This window comes from Oncorhynchus mykiss, chromosome 3 (assembly GCF_013265735.2).
Source record: "Oncorhynchus mykiss isolate Arlee chromosome 3, USDA_OmykA_1.1, whole genome shotgun sequence".
Taxonomy (NCBI): domain Eukaryota; kingdom Metazoa; phylum Chordata; class Actinopteri; order Salmoniformes; family Salmonidae; genus Oncorhynchus; species Oncorhynchus mykiss.
Window position 1 is genome coordinate 29,313,368 of NC_048567.1, and position 23,740 is coordinate 29,337,107.

The window sequence follows — 23,740 nt, forward strand, 5'->3', positions numbered from 1 at the left end:
ATTCATAATCAGAAATAAAAGATCCCTGAAATGTTCCAAACACACAAAAAGCTTACAGTTGAAGTCGGAAGTTTACATATACCTTAGCCAAATACATTTAAGCTCAGTTTTTCACAATTTCTGACATTTAATCCTAGTAAAAATTCCCTGTCTTAGGTCAGTTAGGATCACCACTTTATTTTAAGAATGTGAAATATAATAATAGTAGAGAGAATGATTTATTTCAGCTTTAATTTCTTTCATCACATTCCCAGTGGGTCAGAAGTTTACATACACTCAATTAGTATTTGGTAGCATTGCCTTTGAGTTGTTTAACTTGGGTCAAACGTTTCGGGTAGCCTTCCACAAGCTTCACAAATTAAGTTGGGTGAATTTTGGCCCATTCCTCCTCACATGGCTGGTGTAACTGAGTCAGGTTTGTAGGCCTCCTTGCACGCACATGCTTTTTCAGTTCTGCCCACAAATTTTCTATAGGCTTGAGGTCAGGGCTTTGTGATGTCCACTCTTGACTTTGTTGTCCTTAAGCCATCCTTAAGTCCATTTGGAAGACCCACTTGCGACCAAGCTTTAATTTCCTGACTGATGTCTTGAGCTTCAATATATCCACATCATTTTCCTCTATCCTCATGATGCCATCTATTTTGTGAAGTGCACCAGTCCCTCCTGCAGCAAAGCACCCCCACAACATGATGCTGCCACCCCCGTGCTTCACGGTTGGGATGATGTTCTTCTGCTTGCAAGCACCCCCCTTTTTCCTCCAAACATAATGATGGTCATTATGGCCAAACAGTTCTATTTTTGTTTTAGAGGACATTTCTCCAAAAAGTATGATCTATGTCCCCATGTGCAGTTGCAAACCGTAGTCTGGCTTTCTTTATGGCGGTTTTGGAGCAGTGGCCTCTTTCTTGCTGAGCGGCCTTTCAGGTTATGAAGTAGATGTCTTAACCGACTTGACAAAACTATAGTTTGTTAACAAGAAATTTGTGGAGTGGTTGAAAAACTAGTTTTAATGACTCCAACCTATGTGTATGTAAACTTCCAACTTCAACTGTATGTCAAACAGAAAAAAAACTGGATGGACATCAGAAATAGATGGGGGGGGTTGAGGGTTGAAGTAGAACAGGACTAAAAACAAGCAAAATATAAGTATTGTAAAATAGATTGTGTCCTAAAATGTATGTATAATGTATGTAGTATGCATAAGCTGGAAGTAGAAGCCTAAGTGTTGCTGTCCATTAGTTTACTCCAATTAGGGGAAGGGTGGTAGGGTTAGCAAAAAATAATACAGGAAAATACATTTTATAAATATGTGTATACTGTATCTATATAGTATATATGTACGTTTGGACATACTCATTCAAGGGTTTTTCTTATTAAAAAAACTATTTTCTACATGTAGAATGATAGTGAAGACATCAAAACTATGAAATAACACAAATGGAATCATGAAGTAACCAAAATAGTGTTAAACAAATCAAAATATATTTTATATTTGAGATTCTTCAAAGCAGGCACCCTTTGCCTTGATGACCCTTAAATGAGTATCTGTGTCCAAATTAATATTTTCATTTTATTTAACTAGGCAAGTCAGTTAAGAACAAATTCTTATTTAATAAGAAATTGTGGGTTAACTGCTTTGTTCAGGGGCAGAACGGCAGATTTTACCTTGTCAGATCGGGGATTTGATCTAGCAACCTTTCGGTTACTGGCCCAATGCTCTAACCACTAGGTTACCTGACACCCCAAACTGGTAGTATTTTATTTATTTTTATTTCACCTTTATTTAACCAGGTAGGCTGGTAGGTAGGCGACTTGGTCAAGATAAAGCAAAGCAGTTCGACACATACAACAACACAGAGTTACACATGGAATAAACAAACATACAATCAATAATACAGTAGAAAAATCTATATACAGCATGTGCAAATGAGGTAGGATAAGAGAGGTAAGTCAAATAGGCCATGGTGGCGAAGTAATTACAATATAGCAATTAAACACTGGAATGGTAGAATGTGCAGAAGATGAATGTGCAAGTAGAGATACTGGGATGCAAAGGAGCAAGATAAATAAATAAATACAGTATGGGGGTGAGGTAGATTGGATGGGCTAGTTTACAGATGAGCTATGTACAGGTGCAGTAATCTGTGAGCTGCTCTGACAGCTGGTGCTTAAATCTAGTGAGGGAGGTAAGAGTCTCCAGCTTTAGTGATTTTTGCAGTTCGTTCCAGTCATTGGCAGCAGAGATCTGGAAGGAGAGGCGGCCAAAGGAAGAACTGGCTTTCTTGTGACCAGTGAGATATACCTGCTGGAGCGCGTGCTACGGGTGGGTGCTGCTATGGTGACCAGTGAACTGAGATATGGCAGGGTTTTACCTAGCAGAGACTTGTAGATGACCTGGAGCCAGTGGGTTTGGCGACGAGTATGAAGCGAGAGCCAGCCAACGAAAGCGTACAGGTCCCAGTGGTGGGTAGTATATGGGGCTTTGCTGACAAAATGGATGGCACTGTGATAGACTGCATCCAATTTGTTGAGTAGAGTGTTGGAGGCTATTTTGTAAATTACATCGTCGAGGATCGGTAGGATGGTCAGTTTTACAAGGGTATGTTTGGCAGCATGAGTGAAGGATGCTTTGTTGAGTGAAAGATGCAGATTCTAGATTTAATTTTGGATTGGAGATGTTTAATGTGAGTCTGGAGGGGAGTTTACAGTCTAGCCAGGCACCTAGGTATTTGTAGTTGTCCACATATTCTAAGTCCGAACTGTCCAGAGTAGTGATGCTGGGCGGGTGTAGAGTATGTATATATATATGTATATATGGGGTATGTACAGTATTCAGATCCCTTGACTTTTTCAAAATTTTTCTAGGTTACAGCTTTATTCTAAAATGTATTACATTTTTTTATTAAAACATTTTTTCCCTCATCAAACTACACACAACACTCCATAATGGCAAAGCAAAAACAGGTTTTTAGAAATGTTTGCTAATTCAAAAATAGAAATATCACATTTACATAAGTATTCAGACCCTTTACTCAGTTCTTTGTTGAAGCACCTTTGGCAGCAATTACAGCCTTGAGTCTTCTTCGTTATGGCGCTACAAGCTTGGCACACCTATATTTGGGGAGTTTCTCCCATTCTTCTCTGCAGATCCTCTCAAGCTCCGTCAGGTTGGATGGGGAGCGTTGCTGCACAGCTATTTTCAGGTCTCTCCAGAGATGTTCGATCGGAGTCCAGGCTCTGGCTGGGCCACTCAAGGACATTCAGAGACTTGTCCTAGTGTTGTCTTGGCTGTGTGCTTAGGATCATTGTCCTGTTGGAAGGTGAACCTTCGCCCCACTCTGAGGTCCTGAGCACTCTGGAGCAGATTGTCATCAAGGAGCTCTCTGTACTTTGCTCTTTGCCTCGACCCTGACTAGTCTCTTAGTCCCTGCCGCTGAAAAACATCCCCACAGCATGATGCTGCCACCACCATGTAGGGATGGTGCCAGGTTTCCTCCAGATGTGATGCTTGGTATTCAGGTCAAAGAGGTCAATCTTGGTTTCATCAGACCACTTCTGGCCACTCTACCGTAAAGACCTGATTGTTGGGGTGCTGCAGAGATGGTTGTCCTTCTGGAAGTTTCTCCCATCTCCACAGAGGAACTCTGGAGCTCTGTCAGAGTGACCATCGGGTTCTTTTTCACCTCCCTAACTATGGCCCTTCTCCCTCAATTGATCAGTTTGGCCAGGCAGCCAGCTCTAGGAAGAGTCTTGGTGCTTCCTTACTTCTTCCATTTAACAATGATGGAGGCCACTCAACTCAATTACTACTACTGAGATTGATCACATGTCCGATGGAAAACAAACGTAATTTACTCACATTTAGTCACACTATAACTTATACAGCTTAAAGAAGCTTTCATAAGCACTACGTAGATGCTTCACAAAGCATTTACAAACAAATGTCACTATATAAAGGCGATGATCTAATTGGTACTTTGAGAATTGTGGCATGACCCTTTTGCCGGCCCTTATATGGTATGACATTCGTTTATACATTATTTGTGAAGTATTTAAGGCCTTATTATATGAAAACAAATACTTCAGTGTCTTCAATGATGGAGATTGGACCGTGAACGTTGTACTGAACAGCATTCATATATTTCCAGATTAATTGCCATACGATTTCATCTAATTGAATGTTCTCTAATGTACTGACATACCCTCTCATTGAATTGTAGTTACAGTAAACGCTAGTCAACATCATTGAACAAAAAATGCCGAGAAACATTGCAAATTCAATAACAAAGTCTGACACCTGAAAGGTCATCACCACTACAACCATAAAACAATGCAATGCCCATTTGTTCTAAGATAACCGTTATGCGACTATTAAGTAGCCCGTTCCTGCACTCAAATGACCTAGTGGCCTCATGGGTGGAATGCTATATGTTTGCAATTTCATAATTAATTAACATGAATTGTTTTTAAACGCCTGAAAATCCAGTGTTTCTATGTTAACAGTTTTGTTATATTGCAGTCTTCCGTGATGTATATAAACTGTAATATTGCGATGCAAACTCAAAATTGAATATATGTCAACGCTATATCTGACATAGTACACATATCTTATTTTGTTTTAAGCCCATAACCATGTGTGTGAGGTGTATACTTTTGTTTCAAAGTAGATTTGTTTAAGACCACCAAGAAACACTCTGTGTGACCCTGATTTTGCCCACTGCAGTAAAAGGTTGAGGCTTCTGAGACTTACGAGCTGTCTATAGCAATCATAGTCCAAGCTGTATAGGACGGCAGGCAGGGTCAAGGTCAGGTCAGGCAGAGGTCAGTAATCCAGAGTAGTGGGGCAAAGGTACCGAACGGCAGGCAGGCTCAGGGTCAGGCAGAGGTCGGAAATCCAGAGTAGTGGGGCAAAGGTACCGGACGGCAGGCAGGCTCAGGGTCAGGCAGAGGTAAGTAATCTAGAGTAGAGGGCAAATGTACAGGTCGGCGGGCAAGCAGAAAGGACAAAACCGGGAAAACAGACAAGGCATGCACAAGGGGAAACACAGTGGTAGGTTTGAGGAACAAAACAAACTCACAGACAGACAGAAAACACAGGTATAAGTACCCAGTGGATAATGGTTAAGATGGGCGACACCTGGAGGGGGGTGGAGACAAGCACAAGGACAGGAGAAACAGATCAGGGCCTGACAAACACGATAAATTCATTTGAGTTGGTAAAAAATACATTTATGGGACCTAACTTGCTTACCACTTTTTCCATGTGGTTTCTTCCTTCACAGATTCCATGAAATTATGACCTGTTCCTAAATGTTTGGTTAAATTATACATTTTGTGTATGGTTTCCCAGAAACAAAGGTGGCTCATCTTACCCCTTTGGCTCATCTTACCCCTTTGGCTCAACTTACCCCTTTGGCTCAACTTACCCCACTCTCCCTTAGCGTTCTTAGGTCCGGCCTGAAAAGTAGAAAAGGCGTTGTTAATCGTGTTACTATCAGTCTTTTTCTAAGAAATTAGTGTTCAATGGCTGTGTAATAAAGACTAGGGGCTCTATTCAGTCCGCATCGCGGAGGTTCAGCTTTACAGCGTAATTGAAATTTAAAGGCAACGTTCCCGCTTTACCAGAGACTACATTCATGATACACGCTGCATGTTTCGGCTAAATCGAAAATGACCTTTACCTTTCTATTGCGGACTCATAGAGCCCTAGCTCTTTAGAAGAGGGTTTATACCAGGGTTGGGGTCAATTCAAATTAAACTCAACAAATTCAAGAAGTGATTAGAATTTAATATCCCAAAATGCCAAAAAACATTTGACATAAATAGCATATCCTTTTCAGTTTGTCAACTCATTGACAATAGATTCCCTTTTTCAATTATTGAATTGGAATTTCAGTTTACTGGTATCAGCCACACTAAGATGTCAAGTCATTCTAAATAGATTACACATTCAAATTATATTGCTATTCATTTTATGTATTGATAGCATTGTACTCGTCAGGGGTATTACGTTTTCATCAACATGTCAGTTTTCACATCAGTAACATAGAGTCCGCTATAAAGCTAGCTTGCTCCATGGGCCTACAGTGTTTGGAAAACGGCTCACTAAGTGTGTCACATGGAGGAGGGTAAGGCTCAGGTCAAGCCTCTGACCGACAAGATCCAGGAGCATGCTGAGAAGATCCATGAGCAGAAAAAGCCCTTCGTCAGTGAAATCGAGAAGCAGGTCCACTTCCACCCCATGACTGACAACATCCAGACCCAGTTCAGTCCTCTGGCTGACAACCTGCAGGCCCAGTTAATGGCCCTGGTCAACAAGATGCAGGCCCAGTTCAAGCCTCTGGCCGATTACTTCCAGGACCAGATGGAGCAGCTCTTCCAAGGCCAAGGCTCTCACCCCCCCCCCCCCCCCCCCCCCCCCCCCCAGTAAAGCTAACATAACATCCTCCTAGCTTGGATTCAGACCATAGAAGGGGGGGAGGTTGATTCCCCTCTGTCTGTTTCACCTGTGTCATGTCCATCTAACTCCTTCTCTTGACATTATGCAGACATTTCACCAATAAAGTGGTTGTGGATTTGTCTGTGATTGTTTCTCTATATAAACTCAGCAAAAAAAGAAACATCCCTATTCAGGACACTGTCTTTCAAAGATAATTAATAAAAATCCAAATAACTTCACAGGTCTTCATTGTAAAGGGTTTAAACTGTTTCCCATGCTTGTTCAATGAACCATAAACTATTAATGAACATGCACCTGTGGAACGGTCGTTAAGTCACTAACAGCTTACAGACGGTATGCAATTAAGGTCACATTTATGAAAACTTAGGACACTAAAGAGGCCTTTCTATTGACTCTGAAAAACACCAAAAGAAAGATGCCCATGGTCCCTGCTCATCTGCATGAACGTGACTTAGGCATGCTGCAAGGAGGCATGAGGACAGCAGATGTGGCCAGGGCAATAAATTGCAATGTCCGTACTGTGAGACGCCTAAGACAGCGCTACAGGGAGACAGGACGGACAGCTGATTGTCATTGCAGTGGCAGATCACGTGTAACAACACCTGCACAGGATCGGTACATCCGAACATCACACCTGCGGGACAGGTACAGGATGGCAACAACAACTGCCCGAGTTACACCAGGATTGCACAATCCCTCCATCAGTGCTCAGACTGTCCGCAATAGGCTGAGAGAGGCTGGACAGGGCTTGTAGGCCTGTTGTAAGGCAGGTTCTTTCCAGAAATCACCGGCAACAAAGTCGCCTATGGGTACAAACCCACCGTCGCTGGACCAGACAGGACTGGCAAAAAGTGCTCTACACTGATGAGTTGTGGTTTTGTCTCACAAGGGGTGATGATTGGATTTGCGTATATCGTCGAAGAAATTAGCATTACACTGAGGCCTGTACTCTGGAGAGGGATCGATTTGGAGGTGGAGGGTTCGTCATGGTCTGGGGCGGTGTGTCACAGCATCATCGGACTGAGCTTGTTGTCATTGCAGGCAATCTCAACGCTGTGCGTTACAGGGAATACATCCTTTCCCCTCATGTGGTACCCTTCCTGCAGGCTCATCCTGACACGACACTCCAGCATGACAATGCCACCAGCCATACTGCTCGTTCTGTGCATGATTTCCTGCAAGACAGGAATGTCGGTGTTCTGCCATGGCCAGCGAAGAGCCCTGATCTCAATCCCATTGAGCACATCTGGGACCTGTTGAATCAGAGGGTGAGGGCTAGGGCCATTCCCCCCAGAAATGTCTGGAAACTTGCAGGTGCCTTGTTGGAACAGTGGGGTAACATCTCCCAGCAAGAACTGGCAAATAATTTTGCACGCCCAATTTTTCAGTTTTTGATTTGTTAAAAAAGTTTGAAATATCCAATAAATGTCGTTCCACTTCATGATTGTGTCCCACTTGTTGTTGATTCTTCACAGAAAAATACAGTTTTATATCTTTATGTTTGAAGCCTGAAATGTGGCAAAAGGTCACAAAGTTCAAGGGGGCCGAATACTTTCGCAAGGCACTGTATGTAGCTAGGACCTTGGCCACATAAGGGTTTAGCCCTGACCTCAACAGAGAAAACCTTGCCAAGGCAAACCTGCTACCCTGTCTGCTTTTCCAGCACATTGTGTACTTCGAGGAGGTTTAAGACATGTTGCAGAAGTTCTTGGCTGGTTTCCTTTACAAGCAATGCCTTCCTCCTCGCAACGTTGGCCTGGCCTCTCAATACATTGGTGTCCAGCACAGTCAGACTCTAGCTCTAAGGCTTCTGGCTGCTAGGTTGGCCAAAAAGTCAAATGGATATAAAGCATACCTACTGATCACACACTGGTTGAATCTATGTTGTGTCGAGATTCAAGTTTTAATGTCACGTGCACGAGTACAGTGAACTGTCTTCCTTGCGGGCTGTAAACCCAACAATGCCGTGATCAATATAAATGACTGCATTGGTTCAACGTAATTTCAATTGAATTACGTTGAACCAACGTAGAATAGATTTTGAATTGATGTCTGTGCCCAGTTGGAGGGCCAGGTCTTTATTTGGTTAGTAACCTGTACAGCTAAAGCCCAAGAGAACCAAAATGGATAATGATCATACCAAAGAAACATACGCAGATTGTGTCACTTATCATTGTTCAACATGACTCTGTTGGCAATCAAATATCCTTTTGTCCTGTGTTTTATTTCAGACAATAAAATAAGACTTTATTTAGTTTAGATAGAACACTGGGTTTTGCCAAAACATTTAGCAAACAAGTTTTCAAGATATTGTATTATAAAAATCACATCTATTTAACATTTCAAGGCACACATGGTAGCAATTGGTTAAGATTAAAAATAAACAATGAGTGACCTTACAATCCATTGTAATTAAATGGCTCAACTGAGGTCTTTCAGTTGTTAAATTTCACCCCTAGACAATCTTTATATTGTACAGTATATTCAAAATACATAGCCCAGGGACATTTTAATAAGGAAGAGTATTGTTTGTCTAAAAGACATTATGTGTAACAGAAACAACCACAAGGCCTTTTGAGTTTAACACTTTAATTATTTAATTTCCCCAAGTGTAATTGGTTCTGAAAACAGCCTAAAACTGTGTCCATAAACTGAGCAAACTGAGCAGTCCAATTCCAAAATGACTTGACATCAGGTGAAAAAGGGTCCCACTGAATCTATTTCTATTTTCTTACTTAGGCGAAGCAATTTCCTCACAGAAGGTTCCAAGACCACTTGAGGATAATTTCCTAATATAATGACAAACAGTTCACGGAGCTGTCCCGCTGTAAACTCACCAATATGTTGAGGGAAACATGGCTCCATAGCAAACAAAAGGAAGTGACCTCTCATTGCAAAATACTTGGTCCTGACTCCCTACTCCCTACAGTATCTCTGGCTATTTGTCAATAGCTGTATTAGTCCTCCCTTACTCCCTTTGTGCTTTTCTAAGGGCAATACTTTATTCAGGCATCTCTCTACACTGTAGACTCCAATTATGATAAATGTTCCCATTCACATGCCTAGATCACAAAGCAGCAGAACTGGTCTCAAAGGTGCCTTGTGGTGTAACTCCATTATGGCAGTGATAGTAGGTGACAAATGTTGATGGGGGAAATACATTCACACAGCACACCACTATCACATAGTGTTAGAGTCAAGACTTACACTTCAGGGGCCTGTTCAGAGGGATGTCACGTTACAGAGAGTTCAGATAGAAACATATCATGTAGAACATATATGATTGTCTTTCAGGTAGAATAGGGAATTGTGTACGCTCTAATCATTCTATTTCTATCTGCAACATTCAGAACATTTCACATCACTGAATACACACCAGATCGAAGTAGCACGCCATTTGTGACCTGCCTGTATGCACAGCATGAGTAACACCCCTCATGGGAATCGTAAAGTCTCCCTCAGGGAACTGACACACCCAGAGGTCTGATTCTAAGTCTGTCTTTGGCGGGTGTGGACCACAGTGTACCCCCTGATTCCATAGCACCATAGTTCTGTATAGTATGTCCATTCAGTGGTCCCGTAGTACTGGGCGTTAGTAGTAGTGCACCCGACCTATAGTGCCTGTTCCTGAACCCAGGATATCAGGCTGCCCATTCCTCCAGATCTCCCGTATGATTCGCTCCCTCTCCTCCAATCGCTGCGCCCGCTCCAGCTCCTCGGCCGACGTGAACACGTTAACGCTCAGTGTCCCGTCCGATTGGCTGTGGTTGTGGTGGTTGCCAATGGGAATCTCTGTGGTGGGCAGGGGGGTGGGTGCTTCGACGTCACCCTCCTCTTCCTCATCCTCGCTATCTTCATCACATTCGTCCTCACTGAAATCCTTTAAGTGTTTCTTCTCGGGCGTGGAGGCCGGTATGTTGGTGCGGGGCTTGCAGGAGATCCGGATGACCAGGAGGCAGAGGGTGAGGACCAGGCCGAAACAAACCCCGATTACAAAGTACAGCCCAAAGCTCTCCGGGTTCTCTACAGGACAGAAAAAGATCATTGGTAAATTCACCTGGGATTAAAAAAAAACACCACAATATGTCAAAAAGTAATTGTGCTAGTAGCCTAAATCAATATTGTTATGTATGACTGGCACATTGGCGATTTTGTTTCATTGATTCATGTTGTGGTACTTTAAAAGCAATGTGGCAACTACTGTTGTTAAAGTGATTGATTGATTGATTGACTGACCTTTGATGTGTGCGTAGGCAGCTATGCTGTTGCTGAGGAGGTCCATCTCTTTCCTCTTTGCATCCATGCTGACGATATGTCCAGTAGCCCTTTCTTACACCTAATACAAATAAACACAGCACACTGCATCAGAATTCCTTGCGATCTCAACTACTATGCCATGCATGCAATGCCAAGTACTGTCTGCATTAATGTATGCATGAATTCAATTATTCCCACCATGTATCACAGAAACTTCCACACACCCTCAAACAAACTGACACAATGAGGTTTGGCCAAAAGACACATGCTACCCTCATGTACCCCACAGCTACCCTCATGCTACCCTCATGCACCCCACAGCTACCCTCATGCTACCCTCATGCACCCCAAAGCTACCCTCGTGCTACCCTCATGCAGCCCACACCTACCCTCATGCTACCCTCATGTTCCCCACAGCTACCCTCATGCACCCCAAAGCTACCCTCGTGCTACCCTCATGCAGCCCACACCTACCCTCATGCTACCCTCATGTTCCCCACAGCTACCCTCATGCACCCCACAGCTACCCTCATGTTACCCTCATGCGCCCCACCGAAACACTTCTGCTACCCACAAACCCCCATAATTACCCTCCCCTTTACAATGTATTTATAGTGTTTTACGAATGCCTCTAGTGCCACAATAGATGTTTTCTCATTTGCTATCGCGCCAAACACACTGACCACAGCATTTCTCCATAGTAACATTCAAGTGACATTTTCTCAAAATTGGGGTTACAAGTTGATCAACTTTCAAAGCAGAATTACTTTCACATTGTTCCTCAACTGTAGTGTTTGATATACCATTTTCTAGCTCTGAGTCTACTTTTATCCAACGTAAAAAAAACACAATTTCAAATTTTGCTACACTGGACCGAATTGAGCCGGTCGGTCACACATGTCTTTGGGTGGGTGAGGACAAGGCCTACTGGTCCAGCTGTGGCAAACAAAAGCTCCACTGTTTCATCCTCAAATACCAACAGCGCAAACTGGGATCATGACGCATTTGGCACATGGTTCTGCCTATGAGCTGGGACAGGCCTCTACAGTGAGGGGCCAGGGGTCAACTCTCTCCTCAGAAGCCAATGAACAGCACTTCCTCCAACGAGCCTCCCGGATCAATAGGAGCACGGCCCAAGGACCTCTGTGTTGTTTTTACAGTACCTGGGTTGTTCACCCTTTTAATTTCCCCGACTGACACAAATGGGTGAAGACCTGGAGGACCTGTGTTGCTGTTGTTTAAATATCTATTTTAGTCACACTTTGACTGTCCCTGACTGAAACAGAGTCACTGGGGTTTCCTTTCTTGATCTTGTTCTGAAGGCAGCTCTGCATGGAGAGCAGAACCAAATGTGAATGAGTCATTTGATTGGTTTAAGTTTTGGCCACTGGGCTTATCCCTGGTGACGCTTTCTGGTCGTCTGAGTCTTTTCCTCAGCGTTTCCTGTCGCTCTGTTTGGCTCCATTGTGTTCCTGCAGGCCCTCGCTGGCCCGGTCATTACTCCCTCGCCTCAGGCTCCCCAGGAAGTCTCAGATTTCCCTCACAGAGAACCTTGCGGCGCCACGCCTCACCACGCAACAACAGTACAATGCCTGGTCCTGCTTCTTTTCCTATGTGGTCAATTACATAGGCTAGGCTATTACAGCGAGCCCCTATGCTACCCCTGCGCTTTTGAGAGAGCAAGCGAGAGAGAGAGAGAGAGAGAGAGAGAGAGAGAGAGAGAGAGAGAGAGAGAGAGAGAGAGAACTTGTTTCCAATCGAAGTGAGAGGCTGTGTAGATTCTCACATATGGAACACTCTATCCAAAGGGTCATGTGGCTCCTGCTGGGTCTCTCCCGCATTTCCTGTGCAACCCCCTCTCTTCACCCTCAACCCTTGTCATAGCCCTTTCCTGCTGACTCTGCCCTTTTCTCGTCCGCTCCACTATGACATCATCACATGGTACATGCAAGGCACATGGCACAGGAAAACCAAGACGTGATAGATAGCGACACAGGGGCCCAGCCAATACGAGTATCCCTGAACCTTTTGATGTGTTAGCATGTTAGCATTAGCCTCCGATCCCTTTCATTCTACACGTGTTCTGTGTTATGGCTCCCAGGGGAACAAACATGTTGTTCAAGTATGAAAAGATGGCTGACTCTAGCACAGTCACATACAGTACTAACCCGTGGAATTGCTCACAACATGCTGTCATAGCACATGGCCTACAGATCATTGACATCAAAAATGGCACAGTCCACCTGTTTTTGTTTTATGTCACCTACATTTTTTGGGGGTGATCTCTTCAGTCTATGGATTCTACGCTAATGTGAATCTCGAGGATATTATGCTGTTGTTATCACCCCCATTTGTTGATACAAAAATGCAACAAAAACATGGGTCAACCATATGTATTGCAGCTGTTCATAGCACATGCCTGACTCTTTATAAAAAAAGCACAATACTCTTTCTGTTGCTCTAAGATATAAAGATAGGCAACAAGAAGTACAGACAGATGTACACTTTTGTATTGTATCATTAACCTTACCATAAAATGAAGCTGTAGAGGTAACTCTTTAGTCCCAGCTCATGGTGGAAGTGGAGAGGTTTGCTGAATGATTGAGCCTCTCTCTCTCTCTCTCTCTCTCTCTCTCTCTCTCTCTCTGGATCTATGCCCGTGCCCTTCGCTCCTCAGGCCGAACAGTTCATTTGGCCGCCCTGAGACAAGAGCAAACACACAGACACTCACACAGCCGTCAGCCTACATCAGATCCAAACTCACTGAGGCGTTTGCAATGCAAACAATGACTGGCCTTTTGCTGTTGCCGAGGGATACACAGTCCGGCAGCAGACAAAATGCAGGCTTAGCTTTCAGTAGTACAACCGTTCATATTTGGATACGCAAACGCATATATATTAGAAATATTAAACCCCGAAACACTGCACATGTACGGAGACTACACAACAATAAATTATGTGCAGGGAGACAGAGACATTTTGGGGGGAGGGGGGTTGTCCGTGGTGTTTGTCATCAAACATGACTAAGAGTGAATTCTCTCTAGGTTTTTGTCTGTACTCCTAAGCACTGATATGTTTTGAAGTCAAAGCTGCTTACAAGTGATAAATGAAAGTACATAAAATATCTCTGATACAGTCACAGGCTGATGTTTTCCCGGAACAGTTTAACATAGAAACTTAAGTCTCTGATGCATCAAACCACTTTAAGATCCTCAGAGCACTTTGTCTCCAAGAAGTACAACTCCTCGTCTGTACACCCGACAGCCACAGTATATCTCACGGAAAATGAGCAGCTCTATACATTTCAGGTGGGGAAAGAGGACCATGAAAAACGCTGCGCTGTGAATTTTTCGCAAACCCTTTTTTTTGTGTTGAGAGGGAAAAGCCCAGTGCCAGCTTAAGTTGGTTTAGTAGGGCCTCTTTGCTTTCCAGTGCAGATTTTGATCTTGCTGACTCTTGCCATGTACACTAATGCTGGGCCCGAGAGAGTGTTCGCAGCTAGCAAGGACACAGGGAGCAGTCGCCATGGCAGCATCTCCACCGAGTCATATGGTCAGCCTTTTGTTTTGGACCACAGAAGCGGGATCCATCCTGTATGTGCTGTATGTATAGCCAACTACAGTCATCGTAATTGCCAAACACAAAACAGATCTCGGACCAGGTCACCTAGGCCTAATCCTTGCTTAGCTATTTGAAACGATTCTTCATCTAGGCAAAGCAGCCAGTATCCACATAGGATACTGTCTAAAGAGCTTTCCAATGCAATATTATGCTTTGGTCTCAAGGGCAATAAAGTGTAAGGCCTGAGTGACTTCACCAGTTCGCCAAGGTCATGGCTAATGATTTGACTGCTAACTGCTCTTTTCTCAGAGTGGAATGCACCAGAACGAAATTCATCAGAACTCAGGCATCTGAGAACGGTGGTTAAAGACAACCGGAGACTCATTTGAAGCCAATCTAAACAATAATTAACCTGAGCCTGTTGTTTTGTTGTTTTGTTGTGTTTTTGTTTTACCGGGAGGAAGAAATGATGAACAGATGTGCTCTCGACCTCCCTCAACGCACTATCCCATGACTCAACTTTCAGTCATGTTCCTCAAGTGAATTAATTTTCTATTCATTAGCAGATGTTGCCATGTCCCTTGAATGCTGGAGAGAAAAACACTGTTTACATATGTTTCAGTATTTCTGCAGTTTTTGGGACCTTGAATGTGTGCTGAAAATGTTCTGGCATATTACTCCCTTCAAGAGCCTCTAAAGAAGTTAAAATGCTGACTGGATCATTTTGCCACTATAAAACAAAGTTGTCACAAACAGGTTCTCAAAGGGTTCTTAGTGGTTGTAGAATTCTATATGAAACCAAACTGGGTTCTCCTACACCGACATGCCAAATACTACTTCCGGCACCGACAGATGGCCGCCTCGCTTCGCGTTCCTAGGAAACTATGCAGTTTTTTGTTTTTTTACGTGTTATTTCTTACATTAGTACCCCAGGTCATCTTAGGTTTCATTACATACAGTCGAGAAGAACTACTGAATATAAGATCAGCGTCAACTCACCATCAGTACGACCAAGAATATGTTTTTCGCGACGCGGATCCGGTGTTCTGCCTTACAAACAGGACAACGGAGTGGATCCCATGCAGCGACCCAAAAAAACGACTCAGAAAAAGAGGGAAACGAGGCGGTCTTCTGGTCAGACTCCGGAGACGGGCACACCGTGCACCATTCCCTAGCATTCTTCTTGCCAATGTCCAGTCTCTTGACAACAAGGTTGATGAAATCCGAGCAAGGGTAGCATTCCAGAGGGACATCAGAGACTGTAACGTTCTTTGCTTCACGGAAACGTGGCTTACTGGAGAGACGCTATCCGAGGCGGTGCAGCCAACAGGTTTCTCCACGCATCGCGCAGACAGAAACAAACATATTTCTAGTAAGAAGAGGGGCGGGGCATATGCCTTATGACTAACGTGACATGGTGTGATGAAAGAAACATACAGGAACTCAAATCCTTCTGTTCACCTGATTTAGAATTCCTCACAATCAAATGTAGACCGCATTATCTACCAAGAGAATTCTCTTCGATTATAATCACAGCCGTATATATCCCCCCCCCAAGCAGACACATCGTTGGCTCTGAATGAACTTTATTTGACTCTTTGCAAACTGGAAACCATTTATCCGGAGGCTGCATTCATTGTAGCTGGGGATTTTAACAAGGCTAATCTGAAAACAAGACTCCCTAAATTTTATCAGCATATCGATTGCGCAACCAGGGGTATGACAAGTGACACCCTACACCCACTCCAATTTGCTTACCGCCCAAATAGGTCCACAGACGATGCAATCTCAACCACACTGCACACTGCCCTAACCCATCTGGACAAGAGGAATACCTATGTGAGAATGCTGTTCATTGACTACAGCTCGGCATTCAACACCATAGTACCCTCCAAGCTCGTCATCAAGCTCGAGACCCTGGGTCTCGACCCCGCCCTGTGCAACTGGGTACTGGACTTCCTGACGGGCCGCCCCCAGGTGGTGAGGGTAGGCAACAACATCTCCTCCCCGCTGATCCTCAACACTGGGGCCCCACAAGGGTGCGTTCTGAGCCCTCTCCTGTACTCCCTGTTCACCCACGACTGCGTGGCCACGCACGCCTCCAACTCAATCATCAAGTTTGCAGACGACACAACAGTGGTAGGCTTGATTACCAACAACGACGAGACGGCCTACAGGGAGGAGGTGAGGGCCCTCGGAGTGTGGTGTCAGGAAAATAACCTCACACTCAACGTCAACAAAACTAAGGAGATGATTGTGGACTTCAGGAAACATCAGAGGGAACACCCTCCTAGCCACATCGATGGAACAGTAGTGGAGAGGGTAGCAAGTTTTAAGTTCCTCGGCATACACATCACAGACAAACTGAATTGGTCCACTCACACAGACAGCATTGTGAAGAAGGCGCAGCAGCGCCTCTTCAACCTCAGGAGGCTGAAGAAATTTGGCTTGTCACCAAAAGCACTCACAAACTTCTACAGATGCACAATCGAGAGCATCCTGGCGGGCTGTATCACCGCCTGGTACGGCAACTGCTCCGCCCTCAACCGTAAGGCTCTCCAGAGGGTAGTGAGGTCTGCACAACGCATCACCGGGGGCAAACTACCTGCCCTCCAGGACACCTACACCACCCGATGTCACAGGAAGGCCATAAAGATCATCAAGGACATCAACCACCCGAGCCACTGCCTGTTCACCCCGCTATCATCCAGAAGGCGAGGTCAGTACAGGTGCATCAAAGCTGGGACCGAGAGACTGAAAAACAGCTTCTATCTCAAGGCAATCAGACTGTTAAACAGCCACCACTAACATTGAGTGGCTGCTGCCAACACACTGACACTGACTCAACTCCAGCCACTTTAATAATGGGAATTGATGGGAAATGATGCAAATATATCACTAGCCACTTTAAACAATGCTACCTTATATAATGTTACTTACCCTACATTATTCATCTCATGTCATCTCATCTCATCTCTACGTATATACTGTACTCTATATCATCGACTGTATCCTTATGTAATACATGTATCACTAGCCACTTTAACTATGCCACTTTGTTTACATACTCATCTGACATGTATATACTGTACTCGATACCATCTACTGTATCTTGCCTATGCTGCTCTGTACCATCACTCATTCATATATCCCTATGTACATATTCTTTATCCCCTCACACTGTGTACAAGACAGTAGTTTTGGAATTGTTAGTTAGATTACTTGTTGGTTATTACTGCATTGTCGGAACTAGAAGCACAAGCATTTCGCTACACTCGCATTAACATCTGCTAACCATGTGTATGTGACAAATACAATTTTATTTGATTTGATTTGAAATACCCTTTATGGTACTAGAACCTTTTTTTGGAAATAAATGAAGGTACACTCCAAGCTAATGTTGCGTGAGAAGGCTTCCACTTTCATGGTTTCACTCATAGATTACATCACCTCGCATGTGACCAGATAATGCCTGTCATTCATTCCTAACTGACCTCATAACCTCAGGTCAAACAATTTGAACACACAATCCACTTCCTGTGTCCTTAGTCACTTGGTGGGCATCATCAGTCAATCAATGAGTTCACATTGAAGCCAATCAGTTTTTACTTAAGAGTGTAAGAAAATTGTATCTTGACACCACGTCAAGATACAAAAACAATGAAAAGTTCATCCAAGTCTCAAATAACTGTAAGGCCTAAGCACAAATTGTGCTGAGACTGACGCCAATGTAAACAACATGTGGTGTTGTGAGGCCTGGGAAGAGTTCATTCTCTATTTCTGACTAACAGATGTTTACTTTGGTTGGGAGGAAAGAGGAACCAAATTAAGGAAAACCCTGTCCGTTACGTTGTGTGATATTTTTGTTCTTATCAACTTGGAGAAGAGCACAATAGCTTTTCCTTTCCTACCGAGTTTCCTCCCATACGTCTGGTTGTACTGTCAGTCCGGAACCCAGTCCAGACAAACACCCTCATCTCCCACTCCTTAAATTTGACAAACAACAAAACGGCAGCCCCGCCACTTGGTTTGTTATAAACCTGGGTCAAAGAAATGTAAACAATTCTAATTCATAGATGGAGATATGGATACAATGTCTGACTGTCCATGAAGTCAACATAAAAGTTAAAGTGGGCCTTTAAAGTGAAGGATAACATTGTCTGATTGTCTGAGCTTTGTCTGATTGTCTGAGCTAATCACACTGTTATTGTCTTGTGGGGAGAAGCTGATTATGCCATCTCACTAGATAAAGGTACTTCCTAAATTATTGACTAGCCACATAGTGACAGGGACCAACCTCAGAAGCAAGAGTTTTAGCTCCTATTACCAAACAGAAGCCCTTTTGTACACTATAAATCATTCATAAAGTATCTAACCATAGTACTCCTCTGTCACGTCTGAGAAATCACATTAACAGCCCCTGAGTAGGAATTTATCCAGGGAGTGTAGCCATAATTGAATTACAATGAGAAAATACATTACAAAAAAACAAATCCCACTAGGGAACGAGTACGCCTGTTTCCTCACCATAATGACACACTTTGAACCACAGAGCGAAAGGGATATTTTCGATTCCTAGAATGTACGTGCGGCCACAATAGTTCCCTGGCACAGTGGATGATCTTTCTGTGGTTTGCCTGGCATAGGTCTTCAGTGAGTTGAAAAAAAACAGATTTGAATTTAATCCCATTGTTGTTGTTTTTATGCACATATATAGCCTAGTCCAACAGCTCTGGCATGGGAGATCAGAGACACACTGTAACTAGTGTCACTTTGAGTTTGAGTGTAAAATGAGGACAATTTTATAGCATTCATCATCTTTGCCCCTGACAAAGTTCATTAAAAAGTTCCTTGTTTCTTAGATTTTTGTTTCAGCTACTGAGAGAGAAAATATGTCTGGGATTAATGATCCATGGGATCAAATGGACCACTGAGGAGTAATTTATTCATTGTTTTGAGCACATGGAGGCAGTTCTAAGCTCAATATAGTCCACTTGACTTTTGCAACTTGAATAAATACTGTATGCTGCAATTGAACAGCCTGTAGAGCTAGTGCTAGTGCTTTGATTTACTTAGTTTCCATTTTTCTCACAAAGCCATGATGTGAGATTCTGTAATTAGCAGAAAAGCAGGTTAATGGCTGTTCCCTAGAATGCTCATAAACTGTTGTATCACAAAAGTATCTACTGGAAGTTTTTTTCCATACTGTTCCTATTTGAACAGCTTTCAGTAAAATAGTTTACCATGTGGCCTCAATCACGCCAGTGTATGGTCTCCCAGGCATTCTCTATACCTAAACCCAGCCAACCAAGATCACCTGACCAAGGCAGGACAGCATCCAAGTCCAGAAAAGCCTGATGTAACTTTTCACTAGATGGGATGCAGCTTTTGTCAAATTGTATTCTTCGTGAGAGGTTAGGAGAACTTACGCAGAAGGTTAGGAGAAGAGGTTAGGAAAAGAGTTAGGGTTAGCTAAAAATGCACAACAACAAAAAAAAATGACTTTTGACATTCATTTGACAGAAGCTGTATCCCTTCTATCCCTGACCCTCTCCCTGAGACAGACAGGCAGAGGTGCATGCGGGTAACGTTCCAACCGATAAAAACGGACACTTTTCCTAAGAGCTAGGGCTCTGTTCGTGCCGGTGCCTGCAAAAGCAGTCAGAGGGTAGGCATCTGGGGAAGGCATTTTCTGTCCAGCACGGCTGGTCTTCCTTGACGGCCATGAAGGGTTGTAAGGGCATTTTGGAGAAAAGAGAGTGTCTTCCATTTTTGTTTTCTCTTGACATGGGATCTTGGGGATCAAGCTGTGCTAAGTGTTGGTGCTGTTTTCCATTGCACCGTGCCCTGGCCATGGGCTTGTACTGTGGGGGGGATTATTTCAGTTCGAGCCCAGTCAGACATGTGTTTGCCATCAGGCTCAGTAACACTGAGCACAAGGTAGAGCTGACCCCAAAGATGGCTGCCAGCTGAGAGTATGGGGAGCTTCACAGAGCTGAAACTCAAACTTAGAAAATCAGCTTTATCGTTTTTCCTCTGAACAGCGAGCAGGATTGCCACCCAGTGAAGGTGGTTTCCAAACAGTAGCCTTGGATTAACTTTAAACTGCCCGCTTCGCACAAATTGGGAGAATCAACCTTTTTTTTTTTTGCATAAAACTTTTAACCAAAATGCACTTACATGGCTCAAAGCTTGTGTTGATTTCATTTTCAATTCACGCTCATTGACAACGCAATGAAATATAATTCAAAACTAGACGTTGTACCGACATTTGTGCACAGTGGGTGGACATATTTGAGTTACACATCATTCTCCATTACACACTTTTGCCACTTACTGCCTTGCTGACAGCCAGCCAGTTTTGATAAGTTGTTGAACTTGACTTTAGACTCAATTAACAACAGCTTTTTAACACTGTAGCTTTCAAGGACCAGAACTTTCTTCTCAGTCAAGGCATTACTAAACATTCTGATCTAATTCACAGGGCAGGTACTCAATAAGGAGGTTGTTTTGGTTTCTTTATGTCATACTTATCCACGTGAGGCCATGATTCCATTTAAATGGAGAGTGGCAACTTCAACTCCACTCCAACTTGGTTCAGCAGAGAAGCATGTATGCTTTGCAGTACGTATGTCACTGCAACCCCGTGACAAACCGAAGCAGGTATTTTAGTGACATAAGAAATGATCTAGAGAGCAATCTCTTTACCCCGTGAGGATTGGGCTGGTGGGGGTATGGGGGGGTAATAGAGATACGGGCCCATGGGGGTGGGGGTTAATAGTGGCCAGATGTGGGGTCTTAGGGGTTTGATGGTAGACAGAGACAAAGTGCTGCTCTCATATGGAAATCCAGAAGAGGAAACACATGCTCTATCTTCATTTTGACTTATGTGTTCCATCTCTATCCAGTGCTGTGCATACGGAGCCCAGGACATTGATGCTCAGAATTGGAACTTAATGAGTTTGTGTGTGTGTGTGTGTGTGTGTGTGTGTGTGTGTGTGTGTGTGTGTGTGTGTGTGAGACAGAGCGTGAGAGTGTCTGTCTGTGCATACCACCATATGTGTTTTCATTTTTGCCCCCTCGCATGCACCCCAGGTGATGCCCAGCCTCGAGCTCCAAAAATTGAGTTGTGATCTCTGATCGATCTGGGCCAGCATGCAACAGCCGACCACAACCACACACTGTATTCAGTACACAGGACTTGTGATAACCCTATGACACAAACCGTGTTAACCCTTTCCATGGGTGGCTGGGCAGAGTTAACTCTCCTGTCCACAAACATATAGACATAAATGAAGCCTAGTCTTCTGGGAAAGTGACCCGTGGTGTCATTTTTAGTCTGTATGGTATGAATTCTTTAGTTCGTCAGAGTACAATTTTGTCGGAGCTGGACAGACCAGCTGGTGTAGACTGTGAATATTTGATAACCGACCTTAAACTATGATTCAATTATAAGATTAAGCTTCTGAGTCCAGTGTCTCTTATTTAATGTGTAATCAACACGAGACGCTTTACAAACGTCACTGTACCCGTTTCTGTGTGCTTAACCCTGTCATCTTCTTTTTTTTTTATTCCTTCTTCACCATATGGTTTCTCTCTTCCCCCAGATTCCCATGTAAAGTTTAAACAAATTCAACCTTAAATCCAGGGTTTATTTATGTTCTTGGATATTCACGTGTGTGTACAGAGCGAGAGAGAGAGAGAGAGAGAGAGAGAGGCTTAGGCAAACCCTAGTGGATTTAGCACGTCAAACATCCCCCTAAGTCTAAGGAGACCAGGGAGAAGCCGCCACCAGAAAGAATGGAGCCTTTATGAGACAGCAGTGGTTTTAGTAGGAGTCTTGCTAAACACAGCTTCAGAGATAAATCCCTCATCAGCCTATTATTTGTCAATGGTGAATGCGAATTCGAATACAGTCTTGTTGGCTTTACATCTGATTAGACGAGGCAGTTCATAGCTTCTGCGTCTCCTTCAAAACCGGTTTACAACATCTAATGGCTAGTGGTCTACAAAATATAATATACTGTCCGCCCCACTTCGTTTAGATGGCATGTCTCAAACTCGCTATCATGTTACACAACAAACCAATCGTTATACCAACACAAATGGGAGAGTAATGTTTCACTCACCCTAAGAAACTGTCAGATGTGAGTCACTCTATCAGTGTCTGCTAGGAGAGAATAGCAAGACCAAGGCAACTGCTTACATAGCGATGCCAAGGCATCATTACAGGATGGTAGTGGTAACGAAGCAAATACACCACTCGTAAAATACACCCCTCATCTTGATCCTGGGCCACGTGTGTCCGTGAAAGCACCCCGAAACACTGTTGCCTCCTGTGCAGTAGAGGGCCAGGCAAATGGTTTAGAGTTTAGACAAGCTTTTCAAGTCAAAGATTGACTTGTGACTCCTTAGAGGCCACAGATAAAGCAAAAACCCCAGTGATAAAACATGGGGCAGTGAGATTGAGGAGAACAAGAGGATGGAGGGGAACATAGCTGGGAGAGGTCAGATACAAGTCAACTGTCCCAAAACACGCCTGGAGGTTATAGGCATTCACACTTATCCTCTGTTATCTGTCACTTTATCAGATTGACACAGGGAGGAACAGCAAACAGCCTGCCCACTTAGATGTGCTAATTAGAGGGGACCTCTGAGAATGGCTATCTCCTACTGATAAGAGGACCACGGAACTCCAGTAGAGACGGTGTGTATGTGTGTGAGACAAAACCATTATTCCCCCCCACACACACATACAAATGCACACACACAGGACCCCTATATGTTGACGAAATGGTGGGCTGCACATTAGTGATGCGTGAGGCTCTAACCTCGGCTCCCCCTAATCGTATTACGCTGTTGATGCGGCACTCAGCAAAATACAGGATGTTTTGTATTTATTGTGGTCGAAAGTGCACTCATTTATCACCGCAAGGTTAGCCACTGTGCAGCTGGCTGCATCAGCCCTGCTCTCTGGCACCGATCCATCAGAAACGTGTTGTAACCACACACACTTCATACTGTAGCTCTTATTGAGACGCTCAAAAGGTGAGCATTGCTTCTCTTGAGGACACTCCAACAAGAACAGTATACCCCCTATAAATGAGCTTGAATCACGTAAAGATATGAATATAGCTACTGAAGGAAGGAAACAAGGTACAACACACAGCGCTGGAACCTATAGCTGTGTGTTCTATTGAGTGTACGGACTGAAAGGGAACCTCTAGTCATCATTAGAGTTTTAAAGTGTTTTTAAAGTGTTCGCAAACTCGTGCAACCACAAGAGTACTGCTTTGCAGAGTTCTGAAGGAACGTAAACTGCAAAACATGAAACAGCAGGCACTCATTGAAACTCCACTGTACCTAGACACACCACACGTCGCACCCCCATAAAAAAATCAACCAGTTTAAGATAGAGATATCAGCATCTGCCTGTGTCGCACTTCCACATCTGCAGTGAAA

At 43.7% G+C, this 23,740-nt stretch overlaps 1 protein-coding gene across 5 annotated transcripts in view; it reads right to left on the minus strand.

The window, feature by feature from the left end:
* Positions 1–8,663: 8,663 nt before the first annotated feature.
* Positions 8,664–23,740, minus strand: part of LOC110517416 (protein eva-1 homolog B) — a 66,552-nt gene continuing 51,475 nt past the window's right edge. For 3 of the 5 annotated variants that reach the window (XM_036973784.1, XM_021595500.2, XM_021595493.2), the window contains exons 2-4: positions 13,248–13,417; positions 10,697–10,796; positions 8,664–10,483 (exon numbers count right to left, since the gene is read on the minus strand). In XM_036973784.1, the coding sequence (XP_036829679.1) occupies positions 10,053–10,483; positions 10,697–10,763 (498 nt within the window). In that variant the 5' untranslated portion in view covers positions 10,764–10,796; positions 13,248–13,417 and the 3' untranslated portion in view covers positions 8,664–10,052. The remainder of the gene's footprint in view (positions 10,484–10,696; positions 10,797–13,247; positions 13,418–23,740) is intronic. The other 2 variants (XM_036973790.1, XM_021595506.2) reach the window with 1 other exon arrangement.